Source organism: Rhipicephalus microplus, chromosome 3, assembly GCF_043290135.1.
Source record: "Rhipicephalus microplus isolate Deutch F79 chromosome 3, USDA_Rmic, whole genome shotgun sequence".
NCBI classification, from domain to species: Eukaryota; Metazoa; Arthropoda; class Arachnida; order Ixodida; family Ixodidae; genus Rhipicephalus; species Rhipicephalus microplus.
The window spans coordinates 187,003,555-187,020,407 of NC_134702.1; the positions used below are offsets into that span (position 1 = coordinate 187,003,555).

At 46.8% G+C, this 16,853-nt stretch overlaps 1 protein-coding gene across 1 annotated transcript in view; it reads left to right on the forward strand.

Annotated features, from left to right (window-relative positions):
* Positions 1–392: 392 nt before the first annotated feature.
* LOC142803072 (monocarboxylate transporter 12-like) overlaps positions 393–16,853 on the forward strand; it is a 99,314-nt gene continuing 82,853 nt past the window's right edge. The window contains exon 1 of the mRNA XM_075888182.1: positions 393–497. Coding sequence (XP_075744297.1) covers positions 393–497 — 105 coding nt within the window. The remainder of the gene's footprint in view (positions 498–16,853) is intronic.

Consider the following 16,853-nt stretch of genomic DNA (forward strand, 5'->3'; position numbering starts at 1 on the left):
GCCCCACGAAACATTGTTTATGGTGGAGGACTGCATCTGTGCACGCCCTATACACCAAGGGTCGAGACGTGCAGTAACTGCCGGACCATAGGCCACCGCACGGATGTATGCATACAACCTAGGACGCACAGGTGCCCCAGATGTGGCCAATTACACCCGAAGGAGGCAAATCCAACGTGTACTCCAGTCTTAATCATGTGCGAAGGCCCACATCTGTCGGGGACTCGGGAGTGTAAGCACCGGCACCTACCTAAAGTAACCAGGCCCAAGTCACCGCGTGAACCACGATCACAGGAAGGAGTAGACCACTCACTACGCGGTGCAAGCACCAAACGCTCTGAGCCACATGCTGGCCAACGAAAAGGGCAGTCGAAGAGTTCCGACCAACCTACATGGGCGGACAAGCTGAAGACGCCCAATGGGACCAGACCACCGGCAACCAACACTCCGCCTGCCCCGGACCCCGTGACCAGGAGCTCCGGGCCCTGCGTGTGGAGGTAAGCCGTCTCACGACCCTTCTAACACAAAGCCCTACTCCCCCCTCACCTCCTTCGCATCAGCTGTCCCTAGAACAAGTCTCCCCACCCACTGCGCAGTCACCCAACAGCCCCACCACACACTCCTCACACCCCCCCCCCCCCTTAAAAAGAAACGCAGTTCAGACTCAGTCGACGATTATCAGGCTGAGCTAAGAAACTTGGAAGCCAAATGTGACGCCAAATTGGTAGCGTTGGAGGCGCGCATCGAAGCTAAATTTTCAACGATAGTCGAGCAGCTGTCTACTCGTTTTGAGCAACAGATGGTTGCACTATTCACACGCCTAACCCAAACTCTAGAAACTAGGTTTACGCAATTTGAGACCCGCCTTCAGAGGCTCGAAACTACCAGCTCATCACATGAGGGGTCTTCTACCTACATCTCACACACACTAGCTCCTTCTATTTCACTTCCACTACAGCAACAACAACCAATCCTAGCTCCGCCCACGCTCCAATATGGCGGGTCGTGATACTTCTACCCACCTATCACTAATCCAATGGAACTGCCGCGGCTTTCGGGGCAAGCGCGCACCGCTGCAGCTCTTAATACCTGCCCTCCCTGCCATACCCAAACTTCTTTTGTTACAGGACACGCAACACCAAACCAAACTTCCAAGTTACCATGCAGTACACTCAGACCCCACTGACACTCCCCGAGTGTCCACACTTATTCATCGCACCTTTACCTACCAAGAACACACAATCACCTCCTCCACTCCATGCGTCCTGATAGAACTCATTCCCACGAAACTTAACACACCTCCGATTTTTATAGCCAATATCTACCACACCCCACGCCAGGACATGGCCACTCTCGATGCGCTATCGCAGAGAATTCACCGCATCGCGGGCCGAAACCCCCTACTCATAGGCGGCGATTTTAACTCTCAGCATACAGACTGGGGTTATCGGTACACCACAGCACGGGGTCGCAGGCTTTGGACTACCATTCAAGACTTGCGCCTCACTACACATAACAACTTTCTCACACCAACCCGAATCGGCAATAGCGTAACAATGAACACTAGTCCAGACCTCACACTCTCATGGTCTCGTATATATCTCATGGTCTCGTACACAACACACACTTGGAAGCGACCATTATATTATCGCCATACAAATACCTCAAACACCACACAGACCTCGACTCCTCACCCACAATCTGATTCACTGGGACTCTATCCGATCCGCTCGTTGGGAACTCCCCAATACCCCGATACAAGACATTGATCATTGGGTCTCATCTCTCCTAGATGATATAACCGCACACACACAAAGGTTACCACACCACCCAACACCCCTACATTGGACACTCGCTTAGCCCACCTCTGGGAGGCGCACCACAGCATACTGGAGAGATGGAAACGACAGAAACATAACAGAACGTTAAAACGCCGACTGGCTACGCTACAGACACAAATAACTGCGCACGCCGAGGAGTTGTGTCGTTCCAACTGGGGTCAGGTGTGCAACAGCATAGCTGGAAACCTCTCTACCAAGTACGCATGGCACCTCCTACGGCACCTTATCGACCCTACACACTCACGCACAACGTCACAACATCACATCACACGCCTACTTCACAACTCCACGCTTTCCCCTGACACCCTTCTGGACCAACTACGCACAACACACACGGCACCCGGCACCTCCTCCCCTTTCCCGCCCTACACGGGAGCCCCGAATGAAGCCCTGGACAACGACATATCAGAGCAAGAGGTCCGTATGGCCCTCCAGAACATCCGAACAAGCTCTGCACCGGGGAAAGACGGGATAACTAACTCCATGCTCCGTAATCTGGATGATCAATCGATTGCACAGATTACAGATTACTTTAATAAATGCTGGAAGGAAGGCACCTTGCCGCAATCCTGGCGCCATGCCAAGAATGTATTCATCCCTAAACCTAACAAACCCCTTACCATATCAAACCTTCGCCCCATTTCACTCACATCGTGTCTCGGGAAGCTTCTGGAGCACGTTGCTTTAAACAGACTGACTCAACACATGCACAACCACAACCTATACCCGCCCAGCATGGTGGGCTTCCGCCCGTGTCTCTCCGCCCAAGATGCCATGATTCAACTGACGCACGGCATTCTTGATCCTCTCATCCCCGCTCATACTAAAGCCGTCTTGGCCCTGGACTTAACCAAGGCCTTTGATCAAGTAGAACACCGAGCGATCATGGCGGCTCTCTCCCCCCTCAATGTGGGCGTTCGTATGTACGCCTACATACAAGCCTTCCTATCAGGATGCACGGCCGAGGTTCATATGGGCCCCCATGCGTACCCTCCATATACTCTCAGTGGTGTTGGCACTCCGCAAGGTTCGGTCCTTTCCCCTTTTCTCTTCAATGCCACACTCAATCCCTTAGCCCGCGCTCTTCACAATATCCCTCACCTTCACCACACCCTCTATGCAGACGACATCACACTGTGGACCACCCACGGTAGTGATGGTGACATAGAGGAAACCTTACAAACCGCCGCAAAAATTACACAATAACACGCACAAAGCATTGGTCTCTCCTGTTCCCCGGAAAAATCTGAGCTGCTTCTCATACGCCCTTCACCACGTACTCTTCCCACTGCCCCCATCACCGTTACTCTGGACGGGCGCCCTATCCCAGAGGTCGACACAATCCGAATCTTGGGCCTTCACATCCAAAATAACGGCCGTAACACTTTCACTATCCGGAAACTCAAGCGGGTGACGGATGCGCTCTCGCACCTCGTCCGCAGAGTTTCTGGAAAACACTATGGCATGAAGGAACACGATTTGTGTCGTCTCATTCATGCCTTCATACTGAGCCGCTTCCTTTATACAATCCCGTATCTCCGACTTCGACAAGAAGAAATAGCCACCCTGGATACCATGCTTCGTAAAGCCTACAAGGTGGCCTTACACCTCCCCCCTAACACACAGACCACTAAACTTCTTCAGCTTGGGCTCCATAACACCACACACGAACTCACTGAGGCCCACAGACGAGCGCAATACAATCGTTTAGCTCAGACTTTCACCGGACGCTACATACTTAACACCCTCAATATTCACATACCAGCAGCCGAACCCACACTTCTACCAATCCCCCGACCCATACACACACAGATAATAGTTAAACCTCTCCCAAGAAACACCCACGTTACCTACCATTCGGCCCGCCGCAAGGCCCGTGCAAAAGCTCTCCACAAATACTACAATTCTGAAGAGGACGCCGTATGGGTGGATGCAGCTTGCACGGGCGACGACGCGGCAGTTGCAGTCGTTGATCGCACACTCCAACCCATTGCAACTCTCCACCTTCCTCCTGCATCCACCCCGGAATCCTCGGAAGAAGCGGCGATCGCGCTTGCCCTCGCACACACTGATGCCCGGTACGTCCTTTCCGACTCGAAAACCGCGATCCTAAATTTCGCGCGAGGACGAGTCCACGAGAGCGCTTTCAGAATTCTCAGCTCGCCCACCAAAAACCCGGCCCGCCATGTGGAGCTGATCTGGGTGCCTGCGCACTCTGGAAATGCCGGCAACGAAGCCGCCAATGACCACGCCCGAGGTCTCATCAACCAGGCGGCGGCGGAATCGGAGTCGGGCTCTTCCAGGGAGCGCATGCATTCGTTCAACGAGATGACCCAGTCATATCGCGCCAAACGCCAGCTATACCCACCACCCCACCGATCCCTCAAAAATTTTCACCAAATATTATGGCGTCGCCTTCAAACCCGCACCCTTCCCTCCCCCTATTTTCTTTCCCGCATTTACCCGGGAGCGTACGCCGCGTCCTGTGCTCAATGCACTCACCCCCACGCTACCCTTACCCACATTCTCATGGAATGCCCGGCGGACCCTCCCCCGCGGGGCCCGGAGCCACTGACCACATGGGAGGAATGGGAGACCTTGCTGCGCTCGATGGACCTGGCCAAGCAGAAAATCGCCATTGACCGGGCCGCCCACGTTATGGAACTGCATGAACTCATGAACGCAAAGCGCAGTGGGGTCGTGCGGGGACCCTGGGACGTAAGTGCCCAAATCCCTTGGTCTAATAAAGTTTTACCTCCTCCTCCTCAGAAGTAGTAGTTTTATCACTGCGCGTCATGTGTATACGTCGTGTATGTTATCATTCTGTTTCGCGCAGGATGCAGCGTGGTTGTGGGCGTCAATGTGCGACTCTAAACGCGCGTTATATCCCACCGGGCAAAACTTGATGTGTTTTTTCTTTCGCGGATTAGAAGCGTGGAGGTGTAAAAATAATAGTTGTATCTTAAGGTCTGCGAAACTAACAAGCAGTGCAAAAATATGTAATGCTTTGAGACAAAATTAAATCTTCATAAAGATCTTCCATAAAGGGCTGACGGCAGATTAATTCACTGTACATTCTAACGCGGCAGCGTTAAATACGTCGCTTTTCAGGCATTATGACGTTGGCTTTGGTGTATAGGCGTCTTTCATTTATGCTAAAAAACGCGTGTCGTTAGTGAGCAAAAAATTGAGAATGAATGAACGAATAAACTTTATTATTTCTTCGTTTGGGTGAGCCTGGGGAAGTGGGGCGGGGGAGGAGGGAAGAGTGGCTCGAACCACTATGTCATTTTACCTTCAATCGGTGATGATGAAGCTGGTCGGCCAGCGAAGTGCTGGCCGACCAGCTTTAGGCCATTAGGCAAACCATTGATGTGTTTCGAGCAAAAAAATATAAAAAAGTCGGTCACAGATCGTATGCATATCAAGCAGGTGCTCTGCCACAGAGATCACTTCAGAAAAATGGATACACTATATCAGTGTCAAGTAGTGGGCGGAGTTTTCTTAATGCATGTAATATTGCGTAGCTAAAGCTTAAGATCGAGCAAATCATCGAAACCTGTGAATTAAGCAAAGAGGGAGTGTTTTAGAGGCCCATTCATTGCAAAGTGCTCAGGCATATTTAATTGTAATCATTAGCAAAAGCATCAACGAAGTGACCAGCTGTGAGGGTTAGCATGTTGCCCAACAGAAGTGTAGTGGGTCCTTCGCTGATGCGAAGAAAAAAAATTAAGGCGTGCTAGGCAGTTGACAACTGTAAGTGCAGATCTTTTGCCAATTTGTTCTTTTCAAAAAAGCATCCCTATATAAACGTATTCGGCTAGTAAAACAATTTTGTTTCTACGATAAGGTAGCATCCGTTTCATGGCTGACCCCCGCGGTGATTTGCGCCAGGCATCTAGTGGCCAACCAGCCAACGAACGAACTGCAGTACGCATTCCAGGATATTTTGAAGCAGTCACTGTTACCTACACAGACATTCGTTTTCTTGCGGCATGGTTGAGACATCCATCGTGAACCGCAGCCTGGCTAGCATTACAGAAAGCGATGAGCGCGGGGCACGATTACGTTATCAGGTACTACTTCTAAATGAGAATTTGAAGTGTCCTGCAAGTTTTTGTTTCCAGTGAAGTTTCCCATGGCACTGGGGAACGTGAACGAGAAAGCCACTGTGTCATCAAATGGGAAGATAGCCATCAATAGGGAACTTGAATAATTATTTTCTTTGTTAAAAGAAACGTTATACTGACAAAGTTAACCTTGAAAAAAGAACTGTTTCTCTCGATTGAGGCATAGACCTGATTATAGGTAGAACATCACATGTTTTGAATCGCATCTCAACATGGACAAAAATGGTGATTCTGGGATTTTATGGAGTTCACAATTTTTCCTTCAAAAGTGTAAATACCTTAGTGCCCAGAAAATGTTTTACATTGAGGTAAACCTTTTGCAAAGTAATTACACAGACATTCATATGTTTCCGAATATTAGACAAAAAATAAAAACAGAAAAGATTTTGGCCTATTTAGTTGACGACCATACAAAAGAAAAATCGCAACGATATTATGGGGCTTCAAACATCCCACACAAACGCATTTCGCCAGTACGTAAAGCGAATTCGGCATTCAAATGAAGAACGACATTTTTAGGACATTTCGTTCTGACAAACAAATTTTTCAGATGACATTCTGCAAACCTGGGAGGGCTCCCACGTGGCTGAAAATTTTTCCTGTCGGAAATATACCAATACTTCAATGTCTTCAATGAAACAACACAGCAAAATGTTTTGTAATGCAATTGACAAGACCGCTCAAATGGCATAGACGTTAGGCGTGGAAAGACCGACACAAATGAGTACTACTGTTCCATGTCACCGTGAAAACATTGCATGTTTGTCTCGGTTTAAAATGAGACATCCAGGATGTTTTGTAACAGCAGATGGCTGGCTACGAAGAAACAATGGTTAGGCTGTGGCACCGATATCTGGCAGCCACTCTGGTATACGCTGCGCACTATTGTAACAATAGTACAATCTCTGACGTCATTTGCAGCATCCTGTTTATGCCATAGGAAAGTTATATACATAGTAGAAAGAACGGAAACGGCATGTTCTAGTTGTAATCGCAAGAATACGCGTGTCTTGCGTGGAATTTTTTCAGGTGCCGAGAGTGACACTCGTGACACTAGCGACGAAAACAACTAACCAGAGTTAAATAATCTAAGCTTGACTGCCACATACTCGTAACCTTCGATGTGGCGACTCATATACTGTTATGCTAAGAGCCGCACTTTTCTTTGTCGCTATTTCTTCCACTCTAAGATTGTCCACACATCTGCTTAACGACCAGTGGTGTGATCGTTGCCTGTCTTTCATTACTACGTCTAGATGACTGTGTTCCTTCGCGTTGATGTCAAGCGAAGTTGCTGACAAATATTGTTTAAAATAGTTTTCAATCTTTAGGGGACGATGGCTGTGAGCGCCTTCCCCCTCCCAAATAATATACAAATATCCCAACAAAAATTGATCAAATCCTACCCTGGCTCCCGTATTTTCGTTAACAAAGAAGAGACCGTACGCCTTGTGACGGCTTTGAAATAGAGCACGTTTTTACAGTCTGTTACTAAATGCAATGCAGTTCAGCACGTATGAAAGAAACTCCAAAATTCTGTGGGCACTGCCAAGACTACTCGTTGTACGGTAGTACGAGACATCATCTAGAGCTCATGAAGACCAGTCGCCAACTCAGTTGCAATACGAAGTTGCGTAATGACAGCTGACCACAATGACCAGCTAATTCTGGTAACCGGGATAATACATGCAGCAGTGAGCCTTGGTTTCTGAGACGGAAGACACTATCCGTTAAAAGCCATCACAGAAGCCTATTCGTGCAGCTCATCGCTCATTCTTGTTTGCCCAAAGAAAAAATAAAAACATTGTGGTCTAATGAACGCTATTTAAGCTCATTTTGTTTATTTTTATTGCTGCATGAATACGGCGCTGTGATTGTTTCCTAAAATGAATAAGTAAACGTTTCTACAAGTACGACTATAAAAAACTATATTCGTTAGTGCATTACCTATAAAATCGGCCAGGACAATGTCATTGCAAAAGACTTATGCCACTTCTTGTCACACCTCAGTGGATGATTGAAAATTGAGACAACGGGCCGTTGTAAAGAAAAGAAAAATAAAACCGTATAGACGTGTTAATGTGCCACTAACCGACCCCAAGATTCAACATTCTAATGAAGAGAAGTATGCACAATTTTGCTATGTTCGCATGTAGCTGCAAGAATATTACGAATACGCAATGTAATAAGGAAGTTACAGGGTTTAAAGCACCCGTTCCAGCTGGTTTCAAATTTTCGGGCTGCCGCTCGCCACCCTTATTCGAAATAGAGCAGGGAAGAAGTAGCTCGTCGTCGTGTCTGCGGCCACTTCAGCTGCGTAACACAACGTCCGTCATGCATCATTGGCGCGCAACCAACAACCGACCACAGCGTATACCCTGCTTCCCCCACATGAAGATGTTTTATAGTGGCACAGACAAGAAACGCTGCGCGAAAAGCACATTTTCCCTGGTGGTACTGAGACGTCTCGGAGGCTTTCGTTTTGGCAATCCCGCACTTCTGGAGTTTCGGGTGCCACAGTACGGCAGAGGGCAGCACAGCAAAATCAAAATGCGGACTGCGCAGATGAACCTGCATCGCTGCGGGGCGAAGACACTGTTTCGTAGGGGAAAGAACCGATAGACAAGCTCGGTGGTGCGTAACGTAGCCCATGGGCAAGCTTTCGTCGTACTGTGCGTACGAGTGGATTGGTCCTGCGAAGAAAACAGGTGCGGGGTTGCTTCTTTTATAAATGGAGTGTCTGCGCGGCAAATGCTGTGCGGCAAAAATTCTGCGCGGCAAAGTCTGTGCCGCAAATATTTGGCAAATGCTATTGCTGTCGTCTACTGTACGAATTTGCGAGTATCGCTGTCGTCTACTGTGCGAATTTGCGAGAATTTGCGAGTGGGGAAGGGTAAGAAATGTCGGAACCTCTTTACTGGCCCATTAGTGTACATCTACAGCATATCTGATGCCATTTCGTCCAGAATAAGTTAAAACAAGCAGTACTTCTATATTATTAGCGATTTAAGCCTGCTACCTGTACAGATACTTGTGGTGTTTGCCTCCCCTAGGACACAAGGTGGATCTGTTTTTTTCAAGGTAAATGGAACATATGACGAAGCTCAGCGAACAACGCCAACTTTGCATCAACTCTTAACTCTCAACAAATTTAGACACATTGACTGAAAGAAAAGCTGGGTCCTAAGGTCCATAATACCGACATTGAAGTCGGCGACTAGCATAAAAGGAGGACAGATGCACGGACGGACAGATAAATCAACGCACGGACGGATTAACTGCAGGTAAATGAACGCACAGGCGGACTGGTGGACGGACAGACAGATGGCGCAGGTGGTTTTTTTCATAGCTGTATAAGAGGTGTTTTGATAGTAGTGTGGACGCCGGTACATCACCGGACAAGGCTTTCCCTTGAGGAGCTTCGTCCCTAAAATATGACGTCTTGAAAAACAGGCCTCGTTGAAGTTGGTACTTCTGCGCACACATCACGAATTCACAAACCTTTCCGTCTTCGTGTTGTGTGTGCAAAAGATTTAGTATGCAGCCCAACCGTTGATTCGCGTGCTCTAATGCATTGATGCAGTCAAACTATTGATCCTGCTCCACCACTCTCCGGAAGCTTCACGCACCTAGCAGTGCCTCGATCATCCGAGGCACAGCTGGTTTTTCATGAAATGGTTACACTGTTTTTTACATCATAACAATTATTCGGCAAAACATTTAACAGCAGTGCTGAAGAACGGGAAGAATACCGCCAGCATACGTGGTTCTTCTGTGGCGTTAAGGAAGTAGAAATTGTGTTCAATTACTCTTAGACAATTATTTTATGAAATTTAGCCCTCCTCCATCTATTTCGTGTTTTTTTTCGCTCACTGAGGTAACCAGGATTCAGCACTGTGTCCCTTCTCTGTCCGTATCTAATGCATTGCGCTGTAAAATACTCTACGATAACCTCTATTCGACGTTCTTACCACTGCGAAAAATCAAGTAAATGTCCACGTAATCACAAAAACACTAAACACATCTTTTTAAATATTCATCAACATTCGTTATTGGCCTTGCTTTGTCGTAACTTCTTTTGTTCGTGTGCGCACACCCTTACTTTCAGAATAAATACGGACCAAACCAACAAGCTCAATTCTGCGTTGCTCTTGTGATAATCGCCCGTAGATTATTTTGTATTTTCTTCCTGCTACTTTATATGTTCTGCATTTTTTTCTTTCATTTTAGTTCGAACAGAATCGATAGACGTAATTGTGGTGAAGCACGTAGTGAGTGTTAGTGTCGTGACTCCTCCGGTTACCAGAAACCTCAAGCTGAGGACTCTGCCCTCATATTCAAGTTGCAGCTATCATGCTACCTTAGGCAGTGATGATATTGCTTTCGGTGTTCTCAATACACATAATACATTCTCGCATTGCAAGCTTCTTCAGGTACTACGAATGCGAGATTAACGACTGATGGAAAGGTACGGTGTTATCAAAAATTATTTTGGTTAAAAACGAAGCTCTCCTGATTATATGAAAAACGTTCAACATAGCTCTGAACAGATGGTTTAGACCAGAGCATACTTTACGACAGCATAGGCTATACGTTAAGCCTCTACGACAAGTATAGCGCTCTTCTCCCGATGAACCGGTATGATTCACAGGATAGGAGGGTCAAGTTTGAGGAAAATGTCAGCTGCCATTGCCACCTTGCAATGGCTGCTTTTGTACCTACTGTATGGGTCGGCTTTCAGGTTTCGAGAAACATATCTACATTGGTCTGCAGGATGACTGAACTGAAGACGCCCACTCTGAAATAAGAAGCTTTTGTGCTACGGTTATGTTTCAAAAAATGGTTGAAGGACTAGACGCCTAACGAAAAAATTCGTGAGACCAATGACACTTCTATGAGTCATGAACATACTTAATACGAGCATTTGGGAATAAAACATTCGGCAGATCCCACGTACCTGGGAAAAGACGCTATACAAAATACGAGGAGGGAAGGTGACCGTGTTGCAACTTTTTTATTGAGCGACACATTATGAAATGACGCTAAGTATATGTATGTGCGTGCAAATTTTGCACGCACATACATAGGTTGAAGAGTTGCAGATGCTTATATAACCAGTTGTTTGCACTTGCGCAACCATGCCAACTGGAACATGCGCATTAGCAACACCAGAATCTGATATGAAGCACTGATGCTCGCCAGGATCCTGGCCCCGGACACTCCTGAATAAATTAACTTCAGCGCATGGCAATTGACCACAATTGGTTAGCTGCCATGCGCTGTCCATGCGCTGTCCATGCTCTCCAAACACAACACGAGGTCACGGCTGCATCAAAGGTGTACATATGAATGTTTTCTAAATTTGGGTATGCAGCTCTGCAATCACTATCGACGTTTCACGAAGATTCGCGTCTATTTGAAAAGTAGTTGCAAGACGTGGCGTAGCTCTGTGGTAAAATGCTTCATTGTCACGCAGAATGTTTGGGTTCGATTCCAGCTGAGACCCTGACATTCATTCTTTGCTTTCGTCGGGTCGACTCTACCAACGTCGGGTATTTCTTCACGCTCGCGCGTTGAAACTGCCCATGTGTGTTCTCGTTGTTCTTGGGAAACACTAAGTGTAAATCACCTGTGGCACATACCCCCATTCCAGCACATGCCCACCCGTGAGTATAAGCCACTGTCTCGCGGGAAGTGTTTGACAACGGACGCGACGACATTGTGACATTATTCATGTCTTGGGCAGCGTGTCATAGTTGTCAAACCATCTTACCCTCTCATGCTAATTTTCGTTCACATTAAGTTACGGGGGTGACCTCGAGAGCACCCAAACGTAAGTGGCTAGATAGATAGATAAATAGATAAATTCAAATTCACCGAAGTTCGCAAAAAAATGCTTCGCATTTAAACAATCAAACGAATGCAGTATTGTGCGGGCCGGGCCACTAGCGAAAGGTCCAGAGGCGGTTTCTTTGACACACCATGCACGGTAAAAATACATAGAAGCGTAGAAATTGTCTCCTTATTTTTAGGTGCCGAAGGTGTGAATTAGGGAGTTGGGGATTTTTTTAACGCCATAGCAACTGTCGCTTTCGGGGGGTACTAGCTGTGAAAAAAAAATGTGTATGTCGACCTTCAGCGAAAGATCTCGATGGATGCAAGGAATGATATGCAGCGTTCGAGCATTCCACGTGGCACTAAAATGTGGTCACACCTGAACGTGAGAATACGTAGCAAAAGAAGACCCTGTGCAGTGGTGAGGCGAGAAAAAGAGTCAAGCTAGCGAAGATAAAATTGCGAGGCTGAGGCGTACCAAGCGTCACACCGCTACGCCCACCCGTAACGTGTCTTTTGCGACTGCAATTTAAGTAGGCACTCCTATAGGAGAGCGTGCAATGGTTAATGTCACGCACACATGCTTTCCGCCACAATAGTTGCGTAGTAGACGGAGGAGAGAAGTATGGAAAGTGAATGGTGAGCCGAATGCAGCCTGATAGGCTTTTGCGTTGGAAGCTTAACGGCGAAGTTTAAGCATCCTAGGGCGTTCTTTGTACGCGCCCATATTAAACAAGTGTGGAGAAGGTACAGCTTCTTATTACGTATGTTCCCCACGAGGAGTTCCATGGCAAGGCTCGCTTTAACAAAGTATGTAAACAAAGGCAACACCATGTTTCAATTAAATCCCACTCTAAGTGTAAGATTATTGTTACATTTTTTTTCAGCATCTGTCCTCATTGATTTCAACGTCCTGATAGATTCATAAAACACAACAAAATGACTTCTTTCGAAAAAATGTTGTAATAAGAACATATTTTGCCTAAACCATCATGCCACCTTACTTTAAAAAACAAAATTCTTATGAACAAAGAGAAGATGCGTGTGACGTCGCGACAAATGACGGTTCAGAGACGTCTGAAGCCCAGAAGCTTGTAGATTTCAAATATTTTTGTGCTTGTAATATTTCAAATGGAAGCCGAACTCTCACCGTGGCACGCTTCCGCATGGTCTGTTTTATAAAAATCTTCATGCAAATACGGCTTACTATTTTAAAAAAAAAGAAGTGACGTCAGGATTGAGTCACCAAGCGCGCACTGTGTGACTGGAGTCATCTCATTGTTTTCGTCATGCGCAAAGGAAACGTGATAGCAACAACGGTAACTCGAGTGAGTTGCAACAGGTGCCCGAGCTGGCCTGAGTATTGTGTCACATTGAGTTACGGGGGAGGCGACCGGAAACGATATCGTCAGACACGCGGTTATGCCGTCAACCGGAAAGGGCAATATTTTCTGAGAAGTTATCTCTGTATATTTTGCTGACACGAACGAGACCGAAACAAAGAGCCACGGTACGAGCATTCGTAGAGTTTTCTACAATCCCCTATAGGGAACTGTGGTGCGGTGATCGTTCGGCCTCCATCGGAATAAATGACACGAATTAGCCTAATCTTTGTGCTGGCGGCTTGCAACTCACTAGTGGCTTTGATAAGTGCTTTGTTTTGGCGTTTGTTTTGGATTAAAGAACAAGCGTTTGCAAACTTCGTGAGCCCACTTCAATTGATGATCCTAAACCAGTCCAGGTGGCAATCGGAACTCTTAAACCTTTCTTTGCTCAACTTCGTTTTGTGAAAAAAAAACGGATGCAGTCGACACGGTACCAAATGGGGACGAGAGAACGAACCGTACGAACTGTACTACCCATAATATCCATGCTGGCTGGAGTGACGTGTGTTGCAGCTCACATAGACACTAGCCCCAGAGTTCCCTCTAGTAAATGTTGTAAGAAACTGCATACGCGCTGGCAGGCACGATCGTGCTGTTTTAGAGGTGTTGAGCAGGTTATCGCTGGGAGACTTTTTTTCAACAGATTAAGCCAAAAAAATGAGACGCAGGATATAACAAATATAACAAGAACTACACCGTGGTGCGCGTTGGTTCGAGTGAGGGTGTTATTAAGTCACGAGGTCCTGACGGTTAGGTAAACCGCACTGAAGCCGGAACGGTTGAATAATTTCTTGGGTAAATTAGTGTGCAGCAAAATAAGTACCACTCAAGGTACGACAGCAGCATCGGTCGTTCAAAAAACCTCACATGGTCACTTGTACGTTTCCTTCAGCTTCCCGGAGGTTCAGTACAACGGCTTGTAAGCCGTTGTACTGAACCTTCCGCACCCCACTAAGAAACATTTTGCCACTAACATGGCCTTGCATTGCCTCTAAGGCTGGAGGCGCAGTAAGCTTTCTGTGTCTGAACTTGTTTTGCTATGCCTCCGGGATCAGCCCACTTTTAACAGGCATTGTTTTTCTGTGATAACGTCACATTATAGATGCTATACTACAGAGCAAAATATACGCAATGAGTATAAGGATAAGTCATTTGTATAGATACGTCATCTTCTTATCAGTAAGTTGTATGGAAGCTGCGCTCACACAACCCACCCTAGTATGAAATGCGTTCAATGGGAAGGAGTTCGCAGCAATGAAAGCATTGATATTATTTAGGCAGGTGCTTCCGTTATCGCCTTGCTGTGCATGATGAACAGTCACCCGCAAGTTTTACACGAACTCTTCGCGGCGTATTCTGAAACAGTTTGACGCTAGCACTGCGTATAGGTTTGGGCTATCTCGCCGAGATGTAACCCATGCATGCCAACTTACCATCCAAGCAAACCGAGGCGTTATCTCGGGAACAGCGCCCAGCGATTCGCGGCTGGCATCAGTCAAAGTAGTCCAGGTCACACATCGGAGTATTCGTGTTAATTAGAGATCATTCGATCAACATTCAACCGGGCCACAGGACACAGTATACACATAGCGAGAGGCTTATTTTGTTGAACTACTATGTGAACAGAAAGACTATGACGTCACCTGCTACTACACCACTCAGAATTCGTGTTGAGCTCCTTAGCACCTGTACGTGACGAAGATGCGAAGTGCACTTTAAAAGAGTTCCTTTGTGATGTTGGGGTTGATATAAAGTCAAGGCTATCATGAATTTCAGGGGCGATGCTCCATGAGGCATGGTCTGTCCATCCTCCGTCGTTGTCGGTCGTAGCCACCGGGATGAGAGATGGAAGATGACGGTACTTGGAGTGTTAACTAGATGTACGCACGAATGGACGCATGGACGGACGAACAGACAGACTAGCAGACAGGTGGACGGACGGATGGACGCACGGAGCGGGTATGTGCCACAAGGGATGTGACATGGCGGTACATGGGGTATTCAATAAATGGACGCTCGGACGGACTGGCAGACAGGCTAGAAGACGGAGGAACAGATGGACGGACGCACGGACGTATGGACGGATGGATGCAGGGACGGACGGACGAATGGATGGACGCATGGATAGTCGCGTGTACGGAGGGAAGGAAGAACAAACGGGCGGACGGAAGCATGGACAAGCTGACGGATGCTTCGCCCCAATCATCATCATTCACTCCGTGAATATGCTTTCATTTTTTTACGTGATATCACATCGGCTCATGGCGTGCGCTTAATAATTCCTCTAGCAAAAATGACGCGTGTCCCGATGGATTTCCTTTACAACACCAGCCTGAGGGCACATCAGCCCGACGGTACACCGCTCAGCCACAGACACAGCGATAATATTTGCTTGTCGGGGCTCTTCTGAGCAAGTTGACACGTGATGGTGCTTCGCAATAAACTTCTAAAGCAGCTTTAATTTCTGAAGCGCGATATTTCGGATCGCTGGCTAAATTTCTGCCCTCGTGGAAGAATACCCCATACGCGCACTTAGCATAACCAAAGCCTGTGTAGCTATGTGTTTTTCAACCTAATTTTGAAGGGAAACGTGCAGTCTAATAGGGAGACCCCACGACTTCTCTTACGGCGAAAGAACGCAAAAAAAAACGCGTAGCAACAATAATAAATTAGATATGTTATATTCAAAAGCACCAATATGGTTATGAAAGACACCATAGTAAAGGGATCTATTATTCTCTACCACCTGTAGGGTTTTTTAACGTGCACTTAAAACTGAGTACTCGGCTAAATAGCTGTTCGTGTCTATAAATTGCAATTGGATCCCGCGACATTCGGAGCAGTTGTCAAGCACCATAACCACTACCACACCGCAACGGGTACACGCGTCAATATCTGGCTTGAAAAGTAGACTTCGTCACTAAGATCCCCGTACAAGCAAGGTGTCATTAAACTTTCATCGTATCCCGTCATTTTTTTTTATGCGACGCATTTCTTTGTATACTGCAGGCGTTTTCGGCATCTATCTTTCTATCCATCTATCTATCTATCTATCTATCTATCTATCTATCTATATATATATCTATCTATGTCTGGGTGCTCTCGTGAACACCCCCTTAATTTGGGGTGGACCCAAATTAGGATGGGAGGGTGAGATGGTTTGACGAATATGACTCGCTGGTACTGACACGAATAATGTCACTGTCTCGTCGCGCATGTCGCCAAACACTTTGCGTCAAACAGTGGCACGTACCCGCGGCTACGTATGCGTCACTTCAGGCGCGTACGTTTTGCAGAACATGAAGCGATGCTGCTTTAATGGGGAAAACTCAGCTCCGTGCCTATTTTTCATCTTTACTGCAATTTGGAAAGCAGTGCTAAGTCGTGGTTTTGGTGGCTTTTCTGCGCTTAGTGCGCTGTATAGCTCAGTCTTTACGAAAAAATGCGGGCTCACTGAAATGTACACTTGAGCGAAAGAGTCGTACAAAATGCGCGGTTTGGCACTTAGCCAGACCCATGCAATACGAATGAAGACGACACCTTTCCTCGAGAATGTGCGCTTTTGGCACTTTCTCAGAGCCATACAATACAAATGAATGTGACAGCTTTTCTCGGTATACAGACATTTCAATCATTGGCCTCTGAAGCAGCAAGATGTCACA